We start from the raw sequence: 17,558 nt of genomic DNA on the forward strand, positions 1-17,558 counted from the left end.
TTCCCAACACTGTTCACACTGACAGCACTTCTCTTCTCCAGTGTGAATGCTTTCATGTAGCAGAAGATAACTAAGCAGTGAAAGGGCTTCAGCCATGTCATTTACACTCGTAGGGTTTGTCCCCAGCATGAGTCCGTTCGTGTCTCTGAAGATGACTGTGCCGTCTGAAGGCTCTCCCACACCGTTTACACTCATAGGGTTTCTCTCCAGTGTGGATTTTCTCATGTAGCTGAAGATGACTATGCCGTCTGAAGGCTCTCCCACACTGCTCGCACTCGTAAGGCTTCTCTCCGGTGTGTATCTTTTCATGTAGTGGCAAGGAACCGGGAAATCTGAAGGCCTTCCCGCACCGTTTACACTCATAGGGTTTCTCTCCTGTGTGAATTTTTTCATGTAATGGCAAGGCACCGGGAAATCTGAAGGCCTTCCCGCACTGTTTACACTCATAGGGTTTCTCTCCAGTGTGAATTCTCTCATGTAATCGGAGGTATTTGGGATATCTAAAAGCTTTACCACAATATGTGCACTCGTAGAGTCTTTCAGTATGAATTATTACATGTCTTTGAAGGGAAGTGGAGGAACTCAAAGCTTTACCACATATGTTACATTCATAAAACCTCCCCATAGTGCGGCTTCCTCCATGGGCATAAACAGAGGTCTTTCCACACTCCTTGTCTTTCCACTGTGAGCCTCTTGATGTACTCCTAATGAATCTGGAAAACAGGAAGATTTCACGCATACCTCACATCCACAAGGCCCATCCCCAGTGTGGGCTTCCGTACACCTTTGAAAGCAGGCGAGAGAGTTCAAGCCATATTGCTTGGCTCCACAATCCTCACGTTCATGTGGTTTATAACGAGGGAGAGCCGAGGTGCGCCGCTCAGAGGACAGAGGACGGAGGCCTCATCAAAGCCTTCCCACATCCACTGGATTCATATGGCGTCAGTCCTGGAGAAGCTGTCGTGCTTGTGTGGAGATCTGGTATCCGTGTCAGAGTTTCTTCAACCTGATCATCCTCTGTCCTCTCACAGGGCGTCTCTATCATGGAACCTCTGAAAAAGGACAAGTTCGTTAGAGACAGGTGCTTTACTACTTACTGGCTATTAGATTTGTCTTACTCCTCCCAAAATCGGGCCAAGTGTGTGCTTCCTGGCACATCTGAACAGCATGAAACCAAACGGGTTGGTAATTTTATAGCATGACTCCCACAGAGCTATAGTCAGAACAGTAGCATTCGCTGACACCAGTTCTGAGTAGAGTTTCCAAGAGAAAACCGCCTGCAAACACTGACTGGCGCTCTGATATTCCAGCACACGTTCTCAGCGCCATCACAGAGGTATAATTTTTCTAATGACGGAAACAACTGAAGACTGTTTTTTTGTTTCCTTAAATGTTCACGGGTCATTAAAATCCCTTTAAATTCCTTTGCTTCAACTTTTGATAAAAATTACCTCATATTTCTCCCAGGATTTTTACAACGGTCTTCGACATTCTCCTCTTCCCATCTGCTTCCTATAAGACATTCCCAGAAAACTTAGGATAAATTATTAGAGATCATTGAAAAATTAGTTTCAAACTTCAATCTCCACAGAAAACAACATCATTCGCGATTTGTTCACCATACTCTTCCCTTCCAATAGCCCGTATCCCGGAAGAGCATCCACACCAAGAGACACCTGCTCCTTAACTTACAGAGCGAAGGTAGGACGGCGTCCTTACCTACAGCAGCGAGGCTCCTGCAGGTCTCCAGCATCACATCCCTGTACAGACTCCTCTGGGAAGGATCCAGCAGAGCCCACTCGTCCTGGGTGAAGTGCACCGCCACGTCCTCAAAGCTCACTGAGCCCTAAACATTGTACAAACTTGACTGACACCAGGTTCCTCCCATTCTGTGGGATCCACACATCACCACACGGAAGTCGTCATGCAAGCACTGAGGGATGCGGAAGGAGCATCACGGTAGCAGCACTCGCTCATCACTGCGCTCAGGACACAGGGTGTGCTCTGCTCTGCCCCGGTCCTCTCTCCACAGTGATTTCTACTTCCTGTCTCACAGTCCTCCCCCTGGGGTCCTGAACCGTGTTAATACTAGCAATGCAAGAGCCTGCTTGTCCTCGGAAATCCCTCCTCCCGACATTTAAAGTTTGACAGCATGAGGGGACGTAGTATTTTGATAGGGTTCACAGGAATATAAAGGATACCTCACTCAACATAAATGATTTCTGCAACTACTAGGGAACTTTCTAAACTCCCATTGTCCTTTAGTAAGAAAACTGTGGCTCAGGAGTCTAATGAGATTCTCTAGTGGACACTTCATGTGTCATATCACAACAGCTAACGAGTAATGACACTGTGTGTGGTGGCTCACGCCTTCAATCCCAGCCCTCAAGAGGCAGAGGTAGGTAGCTCTCTCTGAGTTCATAGCCAGCCTGGTTCCAAGATGGCCAGAGCCTCACAGAGAAACCTACCTCGAAAAAAACAAAAGTTAAGAAAAATTAATTTCTTTTTAAAGATGAAATTACCTATAGGCTGTTACGTAGCAATCCTCTCCACCTTGAAACATTCCTTCCTGAATGAAACCTGAAGCTCAGGAGAGTTGGGAAGTAATTTCACCCCTTTGGGAAAGCAGGAATTTCCAAGATTCTCAGACCACTCCCTAAATTCACAGAAGTAGCACATGACTTCCAGAGAAGAGACCTGTCCAGCTGTCAAGTGGCCTGCAAGCCCTGCACAGTGCTCTGGGATGCAGCTCTCACACGTCAGGAAAGGCCTTTCCATGGCGCTGCTGGCCTTTCCTCATCCCTGTTCCTCTAGGAAATCCCTCAGCCATATGCCTCTAAGAAAACCCAACAGAGCCATTGGGTCTGTTGGGTCCAAGATGGATACTGGTGGAACTGTTACTTTGGTTTTTCCTTGGTTCCCTATGTGGGAATGAGCAGAATTTGTGTTATGTCTCTGTAGGAAAGAGTCACACAACATATTAGGCAACAGAACAAGGAAATGACAGATTTGGAGAGTGTGGGAGGAATGATTTCATGGTCTTGGCAATGGGTAACAAGGCCTGCAACCGCAGCTGAGCAGGCTGAGGGTGAAGGAGACTCTGATAAGGCTGCCCTTCCCTATGTGTTAAATGGTAGTGTGCCTTTTTGCTATGGTAGACGTTGCATGTGTCATGGTAGTGCAAGTAAAGGGAGAAAGAACCCTTGGGCTGGAGAGATGGCTCAGCAGTTAAGAGCACTGACTGCTCTTCCAGAGGTCCTGAGTTCAGTTCCCAGCAGCCACATGGTGGCTCACAACCATCTATAATGAGAACTGATGCCCTCTCCTGGTGTGTCTGAAGACAGCTACAGTGTACTTGTATAAATAAAATAAATCTAAAAAACAAAATTTTACAAAAAGGTAGGTTCCCTGAAGGAATGTCTGGCAGGGGGTGCGGGTGGGCGTTGTTCCAGCTGTCAGTCTTCTGCTGTGTGGTAGGAAGTAGCATATTTGCTTCACGATGGGGGTCTGCCATGTGACTACGCTCTAGGAAGTAGGGTCTAAAGCAGACACTGCACGCCCTGCAGAGCAGCCTGTAAGAGCAGATGAGCAAAGCTGAGCAGGAAGGTGCCTGAATACTACTTTGTGTAATAAGAAACATGTCTGAGGCTGGGATGCCTGTTGGAGGAGGAACTCTAGTATGGACAGGACATGTGTTTGCTAGCCTCTCCATTAGCCTCTGATTTGGAAAAGAAAGCAGGAAAGACGGAGAACATGGACTGGCCAACACCTCTTAAAGGTGGCAAGATAGGAGGGAAAAGGGGTTGGGGATTTTTAGCTCAGCGGTAGAGCACTTGCCTAGCAAGCACAAGGCCCTGGGTTCGGTCCCCAGCTCCGAAAAAAAGAAAAAAAAAAAGATAGGAGGGGAAAAAAGCATGCAAGTCAGATTGAAGCTTAAAAGCCCTTTCTGGTACCCAGAACATGAGAGTCCAAGAACAAGTCAGACAGTGGAGAGGAAAAGTGCAGAGGATGTGGTGATGAGAGCACCGGCGACGAGAGTGGTGCCATAGGATGCCCAGCTCTCAGGCAAGATGGGACTGGGTTCACGGAGAGCTGAGAAAGATGTTAATTCAGGACGACCCTGGGTCTGCGTGGAGCTTTAGTGGCTTTGCTGAGCTGCTTAGAGGGACTCCATACTTAGGGTGCAAGAAAAGCACGGAAGGATCCCAGAGATGGGCTAACGTGGATCTGTTAATAATCATGATAGCGGATCTGTAAAGTAATTAAGCCATGAAAGAAGAGCAAAGCAAAGCAGACGGTCGACCCACATCACTTGGGGTAAATGAGGCAAGACTTGTGTGGAGCTGGAGTTCTTAAAGAAAAGTGGACGGAAGGTCAAACGCTAAGCTAGTGAACTTCTGGAAGGCTGGAAAGCCTTAAGAGTGGCTCACAGAAAGCAAAAATGGCAAGACAGTGCAAATGGAAAAAAACTAACTGGGTGTGAAGTGCTGGCCTAGCACTGAGCTCTGTTTTCTCTCCAACAGGAAAGTGGGAACTGCCTGGAGTGGGAACTGCTCACCTTCCAGAGGGTCACAGAAACCAAGTAGGACTGAGGGAAAGACAGTCAGTGGAGGTGGCTATGTCTACCAGAGCCACAAGAGGCCCAGCAGGCAGGTGGCTCTGGGATAAGCCAGTCAGCTTGAGCCAACCATACCAAGCTCATGGGGGTTAGGAGAGGCATGAAGGCCAGAAGAAGATGCTATAACTGGAAAGAGAACGGTACAGGGGAGCCACTGAGATTTAAAAACTAAAGGTCTTGGGTAGAAAAGTTGTAGAAGGCCAAAGGATCAGGGAGTTTCCTGTGAGACTAGGTCTCCTAGGAATGTCTCGCCAGCGCATAAAGTCTATCCAAACATGAGCTGAACAAAGATAAAACCAGCGGACATGAAAAAGTGGACAAAGAACTACAGGTAACTAAGGAAATCTGGGAGCAGGAGAGATACTCTTCCCCAGAGAAGAGCACAACAATTGCTTGTCCAATGCTAAACGGTCAGCCCTGAAACCATACACACAAGTAACAATTAATGAAACAAGAAGCGGCCATGAATGTGTAGGAGAGCAGGGAGGACTATGGGAGAAGATTTGGCGGGAGGAAAGTGAAGGAAGAAATGTTTAATTGTATTATAATCTCGAAAAACAAAAATTTTAAAAATATAATACATAAAATACAAGTCTTTTCAAGTGGAAAATTCGAAGACCAACAAAACCTCAAGGAAATAATAAGAAAATTTTTGGAATACAAGATTAACACAAGAGCTCCATCATTTTCCAGGATAACGGCAATGAGCAACTGAATGGTTAGCAATTTCACACTGAGGATGTGGTACCCAGATCAAACGAGACACAAAGAGAAACATGTAATAAATTTAAGAAAGATCCTTGGATGAAGATAAATTTCTTTTTCAAAAAAGAATCAAGTCAGGCATGGTGGCACAGGTCTTTATTCCCCACACTTGGGAGTCAGAAACAAAGGATCTCTGTGAATTCAAGGCCAGCCTGATCTACATGACAAGTTCCTGGACAGCCAGGAATACATAGAGCAGTAGTTCTAAACCTTCCTAATGCTGCGGCCTTTGATACATTTCCTCATTTTGAGGTGACCCCCAACCAGAAAGTTATTTTTGTTGCTACCTTATAATTGTAATGTTGTTACTGAGCAGTATCTCAGTTCCTAAAACCATTGGGAATTAGTGTTTTCCAATTGTTTCAACCAAAAGGTTGAGAATCACTGACACAGAGAGTCTGGGGGGATGGAGGGGCGGAGTCAAATAAGTAAAAAATATGATGCAGTGGACTGGTAAATAAAGACAACACCAAGATGCTGCTTTCCTCAATTTAGACTATAAATTCAAAACACAATCCCAACAAGAATGCTAACATCTTGTGTAACAGCAGAAAGCTGTTCTAAAGTTTATATGTAAAGGGGGGAAAAAACTCAAAATTCAACACAATTCTAAATAAATAGTACACAAATAACAGACTTTATCTTTACAAAAAAATTTAATAATCATGATAGTGTACGAATAATTGGGAACTAATTTATCTACAAACCGTATTAAAAAAAAAAAACCACAAAAACCATAAAACAGTCAAGTTTTTTTTTTTTTTTTTTTTTTTTTTTTTTTTTTTCGGGCTGGGGACCGAACCTAGGGCCTTGCGCTTGCTAGGCAAGCACTCTACCACTGAGCTAAATCCCCAACCCCAACAGTCAAGTTTTTTAAAAGAGTAAATTAAACTCAAGGAGAGTAATTGTCTTCACAAATACTATCTAACATAGGCATAAATAAGCGAAAACAGAGTTTACAACTTCCACAAAATTAACTCAAAGTGGACAACTCGGGAGCGGCAAGACCTTGAGTTTAGCAAGCAGCCTCCAGGTACATCAAAACCACTTTGTGACCGTGACGTCACCGACACGGAGGGCGGGGCCTCCCTGCGGCACCTTGAGCTCTGCGCAGACGCGGCCGAGGGGCGGAGCTACATAAGTAGCGACCTAGTGGCCGCCAAAGCAGCAGGCCTAGCTTGGCAGAAGCGGAGAGCCAATAGCTGCCATTCCTCTCCATCTGGGTCAGTGGCCCCGCGCTCACCATGTCCTGGCTTCCGAGCTCGCCTGCGGTCCCCTCACAGCGGCGGCCTACAGCGCAGCATACGCACCCACGGGGCCTCCCTCAGCCGCGGAGTTCAGTCCACAGCCTGGCGGCCAGAGAAGACCCGCCTCCCGCCATCCTACAGCGCTGTAGATTGGATGATATTGGATAATAGAATGAATAAGCTTGGAGGCTCTGATTGGCTAGGGCCGCCCAGCGACTGCTGAGTGACAGCAGAAGCTGAAGTGATGAACTGGCAATCTCTGCCCTGGACTGTCTTTTACTCCAGCACAGGATCAGGAGGGATTTCCATTTAAGCAGAATTTGTTCTTGCACTTGGAGAGCTGGGCTCTGCTGTCTTGGTGAACTCAGGAAGCACTTCCTAGTCTAACCGGGTACCAGATGGTTCTCGTAGACCGTCCAGTTACCAACTCAGTGGTAACTGAGTGGTAACAATGGCCCGGGTGCCTCAGACCTGAAGAGGGCAGTCAGCCCACTCTGGTTCCAATTGGTACTGTAGGTAGCTGGAGAGATAGTTCAGAGGTTGAGAGCACTAGCTGCTCTTCAGAGGACCCAAGTTCAATTTCCAGAACCCACATCGGGTGACTCCAAACTGCAAGTACAGCTCCAAGGAATAATCCGGTCCGGGTGCGTGGGCATCTGCACTCACGTGCTGTCCATGTTAGGGGTCACTATTGCTATGACAAAACAACATGACCAAAGCAACGTGGGGAAAATTCTGTATTGCTTACCTATCCTGAATCAATCACAATCCACCGAGGGAAGCAAAGGCAGGAACTCACAGGGCAGGAAACTGGAGAGAGGAGCTGATGTAGAAACCACGGGTAAGTGCCGCTTACTGGCTTCTCCCCATGACTTGTTCAGCCTGCTTAGTTACAGAACCCAGGATATCAGGCCAGGGATGGCTTCAGCCACAATGGGCCCCACCCCCACCCCCCATTAATCTCTAATTTAAAAAATGACCCTGCAGGCTCGCTTACAGCCCAAACTCATGGAGACATTATCTCAACTGAGGCTCCCTACTTTCTGATGTCTCAAGCTTGTGTCAAGTTGACGTAAAACTAGCCAAGTGCACATACCCAATGCAAACAAACACATAATCAGAGATGAGAAAAACAGGAGCTGGAGAGACAGCTCAGTGGTGAAGGCGCTTGCTGCCTGACATAGTTACATTTCTAATGCTATGATAAAACTTCATGATCAAAGTAACTTATAAAACAGTTTAGCCAGGCTCAGAGTTCCAGAGGGTAACGGTCCATGCTGGTGTAGTTAATTTAAGGCTTGGCCACAGGCAGGTGGAGCATAGCTGAGATCTCCCTCTTTGATCCACATGTAGGAGCAGAGAGCACACTGAGAATGGCACAAGTCTTTTAAAACCCCAAAGGCCGCCTCCACCAACAAGGCCACACCCAATTCTTCCCAAACAGTTCCACCATTGGGGACCAAAAACTGAAACATGGCCTATGGGAGCCATTTCTCATTCAAACCACTCCCTGGCACCCATAGACCATGCTATACGGCAAAATGCATTTAGTCCTATGCCAAAAGTCCCCATAGACTTTCACAGTCTCGACACTATTAAAAGGTCCAAATATCTTCTAAGACTCAAGACAGTCTCTCCTTGGCCCTAGGATCTCCACTGAAATCCAGGCTTCGATTTTAAAATGTCTCACAATGGTTTCTCAGTACATGCAGGGACTACACTGCTATACACCTGGTCTCAGTGGCTCTCCATAACTACAGAGGAAGACTCCATGACTACCAACGTCTCCTTCATTACTTTAAAGCCAGACCACATGGACAACATGGCCAAGTTCTGCTGCCTTCTTGGAACGGAGCCTGGCCCCACCGAATAACATTTGCAGCAGTTTTCCCTTGTCATGGTTTTGGGAGTAGAAAATTACTTAGGCTTCTCCTTTTTACGTCAGAAGCTTAGCTGGGTAGGGTCTTGTCCAGAGGCACCTGTGGTAGTTTGAGGGACAGGACCCATATGTTCATATACTTGAATGTTTGGTTCCCAGTTGATAAATTGTTTAGGAAAGATAAGTGTGGCCTCATTAAAGGAGGCATGTCACTCAAGGGTGGGCTCTGAGGTTTCAAAATGCAGCACCCAGCCCAGTCTGTCTGTCTGTCTGCCCCAACTCTCTCTCTGGATGTGGGTGTGTCTGCCTGCCAGCCTGCTTGACACCTTCAGATAGGATACAAGCTATTAGCTACTACTCCAGCACCATAGCTGCCTGTTTCCATGCTTCCTGCCACAATGATCAGACTCTAACGCTCTGAACTATATATACAGTAAGTCCGAATTAAATGTTTTCTTCTACAAGTTGCCTTTGTCATGGTTGTCTATTCATAGGAATAGAACAGTAACTATTCTGTTCTATAGACTAATATATTCTGTTCTGGAGACTAATATAACTATTCTCTTACATAGAATAGAACAAGACAATGAGGCCTTTATCCCAATACAGATTAGGCCTTGCCTTGATCTCTCCCTGCCCTCTCTTGGTTGTTCAAGACAGGATTTCTCTGTGTAGCTTGGCTGTCCTGGACTCGCTCTGTAGAGCAGGCTGGTCTGGAACTCTCAGATCAGATCCTCCTGCCTGAGTGCTGGGTTTAAAGGTGTGCACCACTGTCACCCAGCTTTTCTTTATTTTTAAGGGTTTGTTTATTTTCGTTTTGTGTGTATAAGTGTCCTGCCTGCATGTATGTCTGTGTACCACATGTGTGTCAGGTGTCTAGAGAGGACAGAAGAGGGCATCAGATCCCCTGGAACTGGAGGAACAGAGCTGCCCTGTGTGTGCTTAACTTGGTAATATGTAAGAGTCTCCCGTGTGGTGTTAATTTTGGCAACATGGAAGCTGCAAGACGGAGAGAGGCTGAGAATCAGTAGCATGTGGGAATGAAACCTAAGTCCTCCAGAGGAGTAGCCAGTGCTTTTAACCCCTAGGCCCTCTCCCCAGCTTTGGTCTCCTTTTCTCTTTCAGCACAGCCCTTATTCCCAACATTAATTTTTCTGGTGTTCTTTTTCTCTTGAAACTGTATATTCTTTCTTTCCTTTCCTTTCCCCCCTCCCACTTGTTCTTGGTCACTGTAGATCTGGATTAAGAAGATCACTAATGATCACACAACAGTGTCAATATTATCTTGGGCCAGGCATGGTTGCGCACCTTTAATTTGAGCATTTGAGAGGCAAACGCAAGCAGATCTCAGAGTTTAAGGCCAGTTTCTTCTAAAGTGTGAGTTTCAGGACAGCCAGGGCTCACAGAGCCCTGAAATATTTATGTGCATGTGCGTGTGTGTATGTGTGTATATGTATGTATATTATTAATATTAATATTATAGTTCTGCATAAGATCTAATAACCAAATTAGTTTAATTTTAAATTTAGTCTCAGGCAAATTTGTAGGACAGGGCAGAAAGCAGCCACAATCTTTGCCAAAATATCATAAGAATGGTCTCTAGCCCAGTTTTGCCAATATCGTTCCTTCCTGAAACCTCTTGAGTTATGCCTCCACAGTCTGTAAAGCTCTCAGCACTGCTGTTTTGCAAGCTCCCATGAGGACATCCTGTTTAGACCTGCTTACAAAGTACAACCGCTTTCCTACACCAAAGTCCCAGTCTTCTACAGTCCTCCAAAAATCAACATGGTCGGGTTTGTCACAGTAACGATATACTTTTTGGTACCAAATTTCAGTTACTTTTCCATTACTGTGACAAAACGCCATTACCAAGGCTGTCAACCTATAAAAGAAACGTTTAATTGGGCTTAGGGTTTCAAAGGGTTGGACTCTATGATGGGGGAGCGAGTGCACAGGGACAGGGAAATGGAGCAGCAGCTGGGAGTTCACATCGTGACCTCAAGGTGGAGAGGAAGTCTCAAAGCCTACTGTGATGGTTTGCGTGGGTGTGGCCCGCAGAGTCGCGTGTTCGAATGCTTGGTCATAGCTAGTGCACTATTAGGAGATGTGGCCTTATTTGGACGAGGTGTGGCTTTGTCCAAGGAATTGTGTCACTGTGGAGGCGAGGCTTTGAGGTCTTAAACGCTCACACTATGTCCAGCAAGAAAAAGTCTCCTTTTGCTGTCTGTGGATCAAGATGTAGAACTCTCAGCTCCTCCAGCACCATGTCTGCCTGGACGCTGCCATGCTTCCCACCCTGATGATAATAGAGTGAACCTCTGAACGGTAAGCCAGCAGCAGGTCCTTTTTGTTAAGTCCAAAGCAGATTCCAAAGTGGCAGTGCTGGTGACAATGTCCTAAAATGAAGGACTCCGACCAGGTAAACAGAGGGACTGTTATTGGGCTTAAAAAAATCCCCAGGCAGTGGTGGCAGAAACCTTTAATCCCAGCATTGGGGAGGTAGGGGTAGGCAGATCTCTGTGAGTTCAAAGCCAGCCTAGTCTAAAAGCGAGTTCCAGGACAGCCAGGACTACACAGACAAAACCCTGTCTCTAAAAAAGCAAAAACAAAACAAAAAATGCAAAATAGAGAAAACTCAAAGCACCTCAATGGTGACCAGTTCTCCACCTGGTTGGAGTAGTGTGGCCTTGTTGGAGGAGGTGGAAGCAGGCTTTGAAATCTCCTAGTGTTCAAGCTCCACAGTGTGGAAGAGACACTCGCCTCCTGGCTGCCTTCTGGAAGATTCTCCTTCTGGCTACCTACCTTCTAATCAAGATGCAGAGCTCTCCTTCTCCACTGCCATGTTGGCCAGTACCCTGCGTGCTCCCCACCATGACACTGGACTGAATCCCCATGCTCTCCACCATGAGGACACTGGACTGAACCTCTGAACCTGTGAGTCAGCCCTGATTAACTGTTTGCCCTTGTAAGAGTTACCTTGGTTGTGGTGTCTCTTCACAGCAATGAAACCCTAACTAAGACAAAGGGAAAAGAAGTAAAAACAAAATCCCTGTTACAGATGACATGGTTCTTCCATAACAGACCCTAACAAAACTCTGAGCTCACAAACATGTTCAGCAAAGTGGCAAAATACAAACTCAACACACAAAACCCAACAGCCCCCATACACCAGTAACAAGCAGTCTAAAAGAAATCCATTTACAATATGAACAACAAACCTGACAAAAAAAAAAAAACAAATCCTTTATAATAAAACCTTTAAGACCCCAAAGAAAAAAGTGGAGGAAGACATTAGATTCGGAAAGACCTCCCGTGCTCATGGATTGTAAGAATATTGTCAAAACAGCCATCTACCAAAAGCAACTAGACACAATCTAATTCCAATCAAAATGCTGCTTATAATTTGTTATAGGATATAGGGACTCACATTGCTTTAAAGTTATTGATCTAAGGATTTCTTCCTATACTGTTTTGCTTTGCTGTTTGGGGACTACATGCCTAGCCCACACATGCTGTCTCCTATATACAGGCTAAAACCTAATTAAGGTATCTGTTTAAAGGAAAGCGGTGACTGTCCACATTTAATCTGTGAGATACATGAATCCCACGGGGACTTGTGCTCCGATGGTGCATAGGTTCATTTTACCATGGACTTGTGCTTAACATAACTAAAAATAAAATAACCAGGCAGCTACATCTCGGCTTGACTAATGATCCCATCAAGATGGCGAGAACCATGAAAATTCACCACTATCTCAATTAATGCACTTACATGGGACGAGCCAAAATGGTGGCAACAAAACTTCCTGGCCCCACAAGCCCTCAAGAAAACACGTTTAAAATATAATTCAGACTAAGGGCAGTAACGCCGGACCTCCGGTACTGTTTAACCCTGACAGTTTTCCATGAGACAGTTACTGGTCCTCCATGGAGAATTAAGAGTTTTCCTAGTCATGGTCCTCTAACAGTAGCCATCTATCAAAAGGAGCTTCCTCTGTCAGATGGCTAGACTTGGAAATCCCATAAGGGCTTGCAGAAGCACTGAGAAAATGTAAAAAGGCACAGTTCCCAGCCAGGACCCAAGGAATAGACGGCCGCGTGTTAGGCGAGCTGCAGCCAGTGGCGGCCGGAGAGAAAAACCATGTGGGGGTCCTAATGTCTGCTCCTCTGCCCAGCATCTCTAACCTGTTTTTCTCTAAAGTTTGTCTCTTCTCCTTTCCCAAGACTCCTTTGCTTCATGCTTGTCTGCTTGTTTCTGCTTCACCAAGCTCCAACTCTTGCTTCTGTTTCTACCTTTCAGTTACAGCAGCATACGTAACGGCCAGCATGTGTGTTCACCTTTAACACCAGCCTTCAGAAGACAAAGGCAGCTGGGCCTCTACACATTTGCGGCCAGCCTGGTCGACATAGTGAATTACGGGCCAGCCAGAGCCATACTCTGAGACACATCTTTAGAAAGGTGTGTGTGAGGTGGGGGAAGATGGGTAGTCACTGGACCCTGATCTGAGCATACGGGGAGGGGGTACTACCTCTGCAGCTATGGGGAAGCCAGCATTCACACTGTCAAGACTTTCCAGTATGGCAGCCTTTGGGTCACCCATACTGCTATCAGCAATCAGCAGTCTCTCACCCATATTTTCTAAGTCCAATAAACATACTGCTCTCTCAGGGTAAAGTCTGATGACACAGAACTTAAGTCTAGCATTGGAATCTTTCTTTTTTTTTCAAAAGATTTATTTAGCTGTCTGTAGCTGTCTTCAGATACACCAGAAGAGGGCATCAGATCCCATTACAGATGGTTGTGAGCCATCATGTGGTTGCTGGGATTTAAACTCAGGACCTCTGGAAGAGCAATCAGTGCTCTTAACCACTGAGCCATCTCTCCAGCCCCGGAATCTTTTTTAAAATTAAGATTTATTTATTTATTTATGTTGTGTTTATGAGTGTTCTATCTGCACGTACACTTGCATGCCAGAAGAGGGCATGAGATCACCATGTGGTAGCTTTAATAAAGAATTTGTGTAAGATTAACACAGCTGAATGTTTCCTGAATAGTTGGCTTACATAAATTATTTAAGATCTATAAAAGATAGGTTGGAGAGATGGCTCAGCAGTTAAGAGCACTAGCTTCTTTCTTAGAGGACCCAAGTTCAAGTCCCAGCACCCACATCACGGCTCAACACTGTCTGTAATTCAGTTCCAGGGGATCCAACACCCTCACACATCCATGCAAGCAAAACACCTATGCACATAAAATAAAGACATATTTTTAAAAAGATATATATTATATATAAAAGGTGAGACTTGGAGATGATGTATATTAAACTTCCTAAGGTAAAAGATCAGAATACTGATATTATTAAACCTATGGAACCACTGATCTGCCCTCAGTAACAACTACAAGGAGTGACTTAAGAGCACCAATGTGTGCTGGAACAAATTTAAGAAGTATCTGAGCTGAGCTGTGAGGGAGCACACCTTTAATTCCCAGCACTTGGGAGGCAGAGGCAGGGGGAATCTCTGTGAGTTAGAGGCATTCCTGTCTACTGAGGATAGATAGATAGATAGATAGACAGACAGACAGACAGACAGACAGATTGATTTGTATTTTGTCCAAGCCTTATCCATCCAGGCTTGATGGAAGCCCAGTAGCTCGGACAGAGGCAGGTGGAAGTGTGTGAGCTGGAGGTCATCCTGGCTTACAAAGCAGGCTCTAGAACAGCCAGAGTTATGCTGTAGACACGACACCCTGTCTCAAAAAAATATAAAATGAAATAAAGGATTCTTAAGGCTTTAACTCATTTCTAATACACACAGGAATTTTCTTCAGAGCCAAGTCCTTTTGTGATGTCAAGAGAGAAAAAACAGGCTTTTATTATTCTTATGTTCATTAAATCTATATTCATTAAAATTTCACCCATGAGTTTCCCCATACACTTGAAGGGAATTAGGAATTCTGGATTTTTTTTTCACAATGTTTACATTCAAACCATTTTTCCTCCAGCATTGTTTTTGTTCTCAAAGAAAGTCACCCTCTGCCAATATCATCAGCTTTTATTGGGATTACTTTTGCCACGTGAGGCCCTACAGACATAGGACATAGGTGTGGATAAATGAAGGTCTTACCACCTCACTCACTCCAAGCTCTCCTGCCTGTTTAGTACACTCTGGATCACAAGTGACAATACCACACTTTAGTTCCCACGCAGTACACTTATTAAGTATGGAGCAAGAACATTAAAACAATGGGGGCTGGAAGAGGGCACAGAGCCTGCCCCCAATACTTACGACCTGGGTTTGGTCCCCAGGACCCACATCTCTGAGCACCGAGATATGTACATATGCACAATTAAGATTTAATATGAGGGGGTTGGGGATTTAGCTCAGTGGTAGAGCGCTTGCCTAGGGAAGCGCAAGGCCCTGGGTTCGGTCCCCAGCTCCGAAAGAAAAAAAAAAACCAAAAAAAAAAAAAAAAAGATTTACTATGAGGACTGGAGAGATGGCTCAGTGGTTAAGAGCACTGACTGCTCTTCCAGAGATGCTGAGTTCAATTCCCAGCAACCACATGGTGGCTCACAACCATCTGTAATGGGATCTGATGCCCTCTTCCTGTGTATCTGAAGACAGCTACAGTGAACTCATATGCATAAAATAAATAAAATCTTTAAAAAAAAGATTTACACAAGGCCCTGGGTTCGGTCCCCAGCTCCGGAAAAAAAAAAAAAAAGAGAGAAAAAAAAGATTGGGGTTGGGGATTTGGCTCAGTGGTAGAGCGCTTGCCTAGCAACCGCAAGGCCCTGGGTTCGGTCCCCAGCTCCGAAAAAAAGAAAAAAAAAAAAAGATTTAATATGATAAAACACTACAGGCAGGTGGATGCTTGCGAGGTCCAGGCTAGGTTGATACACTTCATGAATTCTATGTGAGCCAGGGCTATGTAACTAGGACTCTGTCTCAAATAAACAAAGAGTAAACAGCGAGCTGGAAATAGAAGTCATAGGTGGATAGAGAAACATTCAGCAGAAGACTGAAGCAGCACAGTCACAAAGCAAATGGGGGCAGGAAGGGGTCAGGGTAGGCAGGGGCTAGAGAAATGGTTCAGCACTTAAAAGTACTGGCTTTGATTCCCAGTATATGCATGGCAGCTCATGACCATCTGTAACTCCAGTTCCAGGGAATCCAATGCCCTCCTGGCTTCCCTGGGCACCAGGCACACATGTGGTACACAGACCTACATATAGCCAAAACACCCAAACGTGTAATTTCTTATAAAAACAAATAACAAATAATAGGTAGATGAATAGGTGGATGGAAGGAAGAAAACAACTGAGGCTTTAAAAAACCCAGCAGAAGTACACTGGGGGAGCATCTGGCTTTTTATCTCCTCTGCAATCCTGAGACAGTTTTTTTTTGGTTCTTTTTTTCGGAGCTGGGGACCGAACCCAGGGCCTTGCGCTTCCTAGGTAAGCGCTCTACCACTGAGCTAAATCCCCAGCCCCTTGAGACAGTTTTTTACCTTCTATCTGTTCACAAAGACGCTACCGACTGTTTCAATACCCAGAGCTACTGCTAATCAACTTTCTCCGTTACGGGCCAGCCTACCCAGGAAGTAACAGGGAAAACTTGGGATAAGCAAGTTTCTGAAAAAAGGTGGGTTGCTCCCTCTCAGTGTCACTCTCAACAAATTTAAGTTGTCATAGCTTGTCAATACAACACATATTACAATACGGCCGTGTGAACCTTTTCTGAGGTCTGAATGTCCGTTCATCTCAGACAAGGGCACCAAACACAGACACAAGGAAAAGATCTGACACAAGTATAGCTTGATGAACCAATTATTTTAATTAGGGTTACTTACAGGAGCATGGGTGAGGGGGTACTGACAAAAACATGGGAAACTTATAGGTGGGTAATCCGCTGAAGCAAGTGTTCCTCCCTCTACCAGCAACAACTATTTGGTTTTATATCCAGAGGAAGGAAGAGGTCTCCTGACACCCTCCTGTCTAAGTACCATTAACTACCTATAGGTATTCAGGGAATAGGCTGGACCTGGTGGTGCACACATTTAATCTCGGTACTCGGCAGAGGTAAATGGATCTCTGTGAGTTCGAGGCCAGCCTGGCTATGTAGCTAGTTTCAGGACAGCAAGAGCTACATAGTGAGACACTTTCAGAATGCAAAAGATATTCAGGGAGAGAAAAAGACCTCATGATTCCTCCTTGTAGTGAGTATTATTGCCAGTAAATCATCAGGGAAGACATTGGAGCTCCAGGCCCACGCCTCCACATGGACACTAAAGGTCTAGATTTTGTGTAGGCCTCCTGCAGGTCATCACAGGTACTGAGACTTCAAAGACAGGCAATGGCATACTCAGAGGAGTGTTCCAAAACATGCCATCCCTTCCTCCGGCGCGCCCCACTCCCTTTTCTAGAATGTGCCAATCCTAGGAGGGGGTGACAAGTCTCATCAGTAACTACTGCCTATTGCAAGAAGCTTCTCTGTTCAAAACTGACTGAAACAATAATCTACCGGCATAAACAGAACTCGAGACAGTCATTTCACAGAAATATATCCATCTGGCAAAACGCTAGGGCCTACGACTGTCTAGCTATGAACTGTGATTGGGTCTTACACATGTGAATTGACCCCTGGAGAGCAAGCCTTAGTCGCAAGCAGAGAGCGGTTGGCCACTGTCATTGAGTCGTGCAGCTACAGTACTAGATCTAACTGCATTTGTCTATATTTATTGTGGAGGGAAGGTGCATGGCATGGCATGAGTGAGGGGATCAGTTTCCATCACGTAGGTTCTGAGATCTAACTTAAGTTGGCAACCTTGGCAGCAAGCACCCCCCACAGCTGAGCCACCTCACCAGCCCTAGTGCGCCCATCTTGCTTGACGTGGTACCATGCAGGGTCCAGAGGGAGTGGAGCCGCATAGCAGCCTGCACCCAGGGGTCCCGTGAATGCTGGCCAGCGAGGTCGCTTCCAGCTCAGTCAGATGGTTTTCTCTACAGTCAGCAACCAAAGCATGTGGTGTCCTCAGGACGTCTTC

At 45.6% G+C, this 17,558-nt stretch overlaps 1 protein-coding gene across 1 annotated transcript in view; it reads right to left on the reverse strand.

Annotated features, from left to right (window-relative positions):
• LOC116914491 (zinc finger protein 20-like) overlaps positions 1–17,558 on the reverse strand; it is a 20,504-nt gene continuing 2,946 nt past the window's right edge. Inside the window, 5 exon segments of the mRNA XM_032918803.1 lie at positions 1–675; positions 678–903; positions 905–1,052; positions 1,452–1,512; positions 1,720–1,846. Coding sequence (XP_032774694.1) covers positions 98–675; positions 678–903; positions 905–1,052; positions 1,452–1,512; positions 1,720–1,846 — 1,140 coding nt within the window. The 3' untranslated portion in view covers positions 1–97.

Source organism: Rattus rattus, chromosome 13 (assembly GCF_011064425.1).
Source record: "Rattus rattus isolate New Zealand chromosome 13, Rrattus_CSIRO_v1, whole genome shotgun sequence".
Classification (NCBI taxonomy): Eukaryota; Metazoa; Chordata; class Mammalia; order Rodentia; family Muridae; genus Rattus; species Rattus rattus.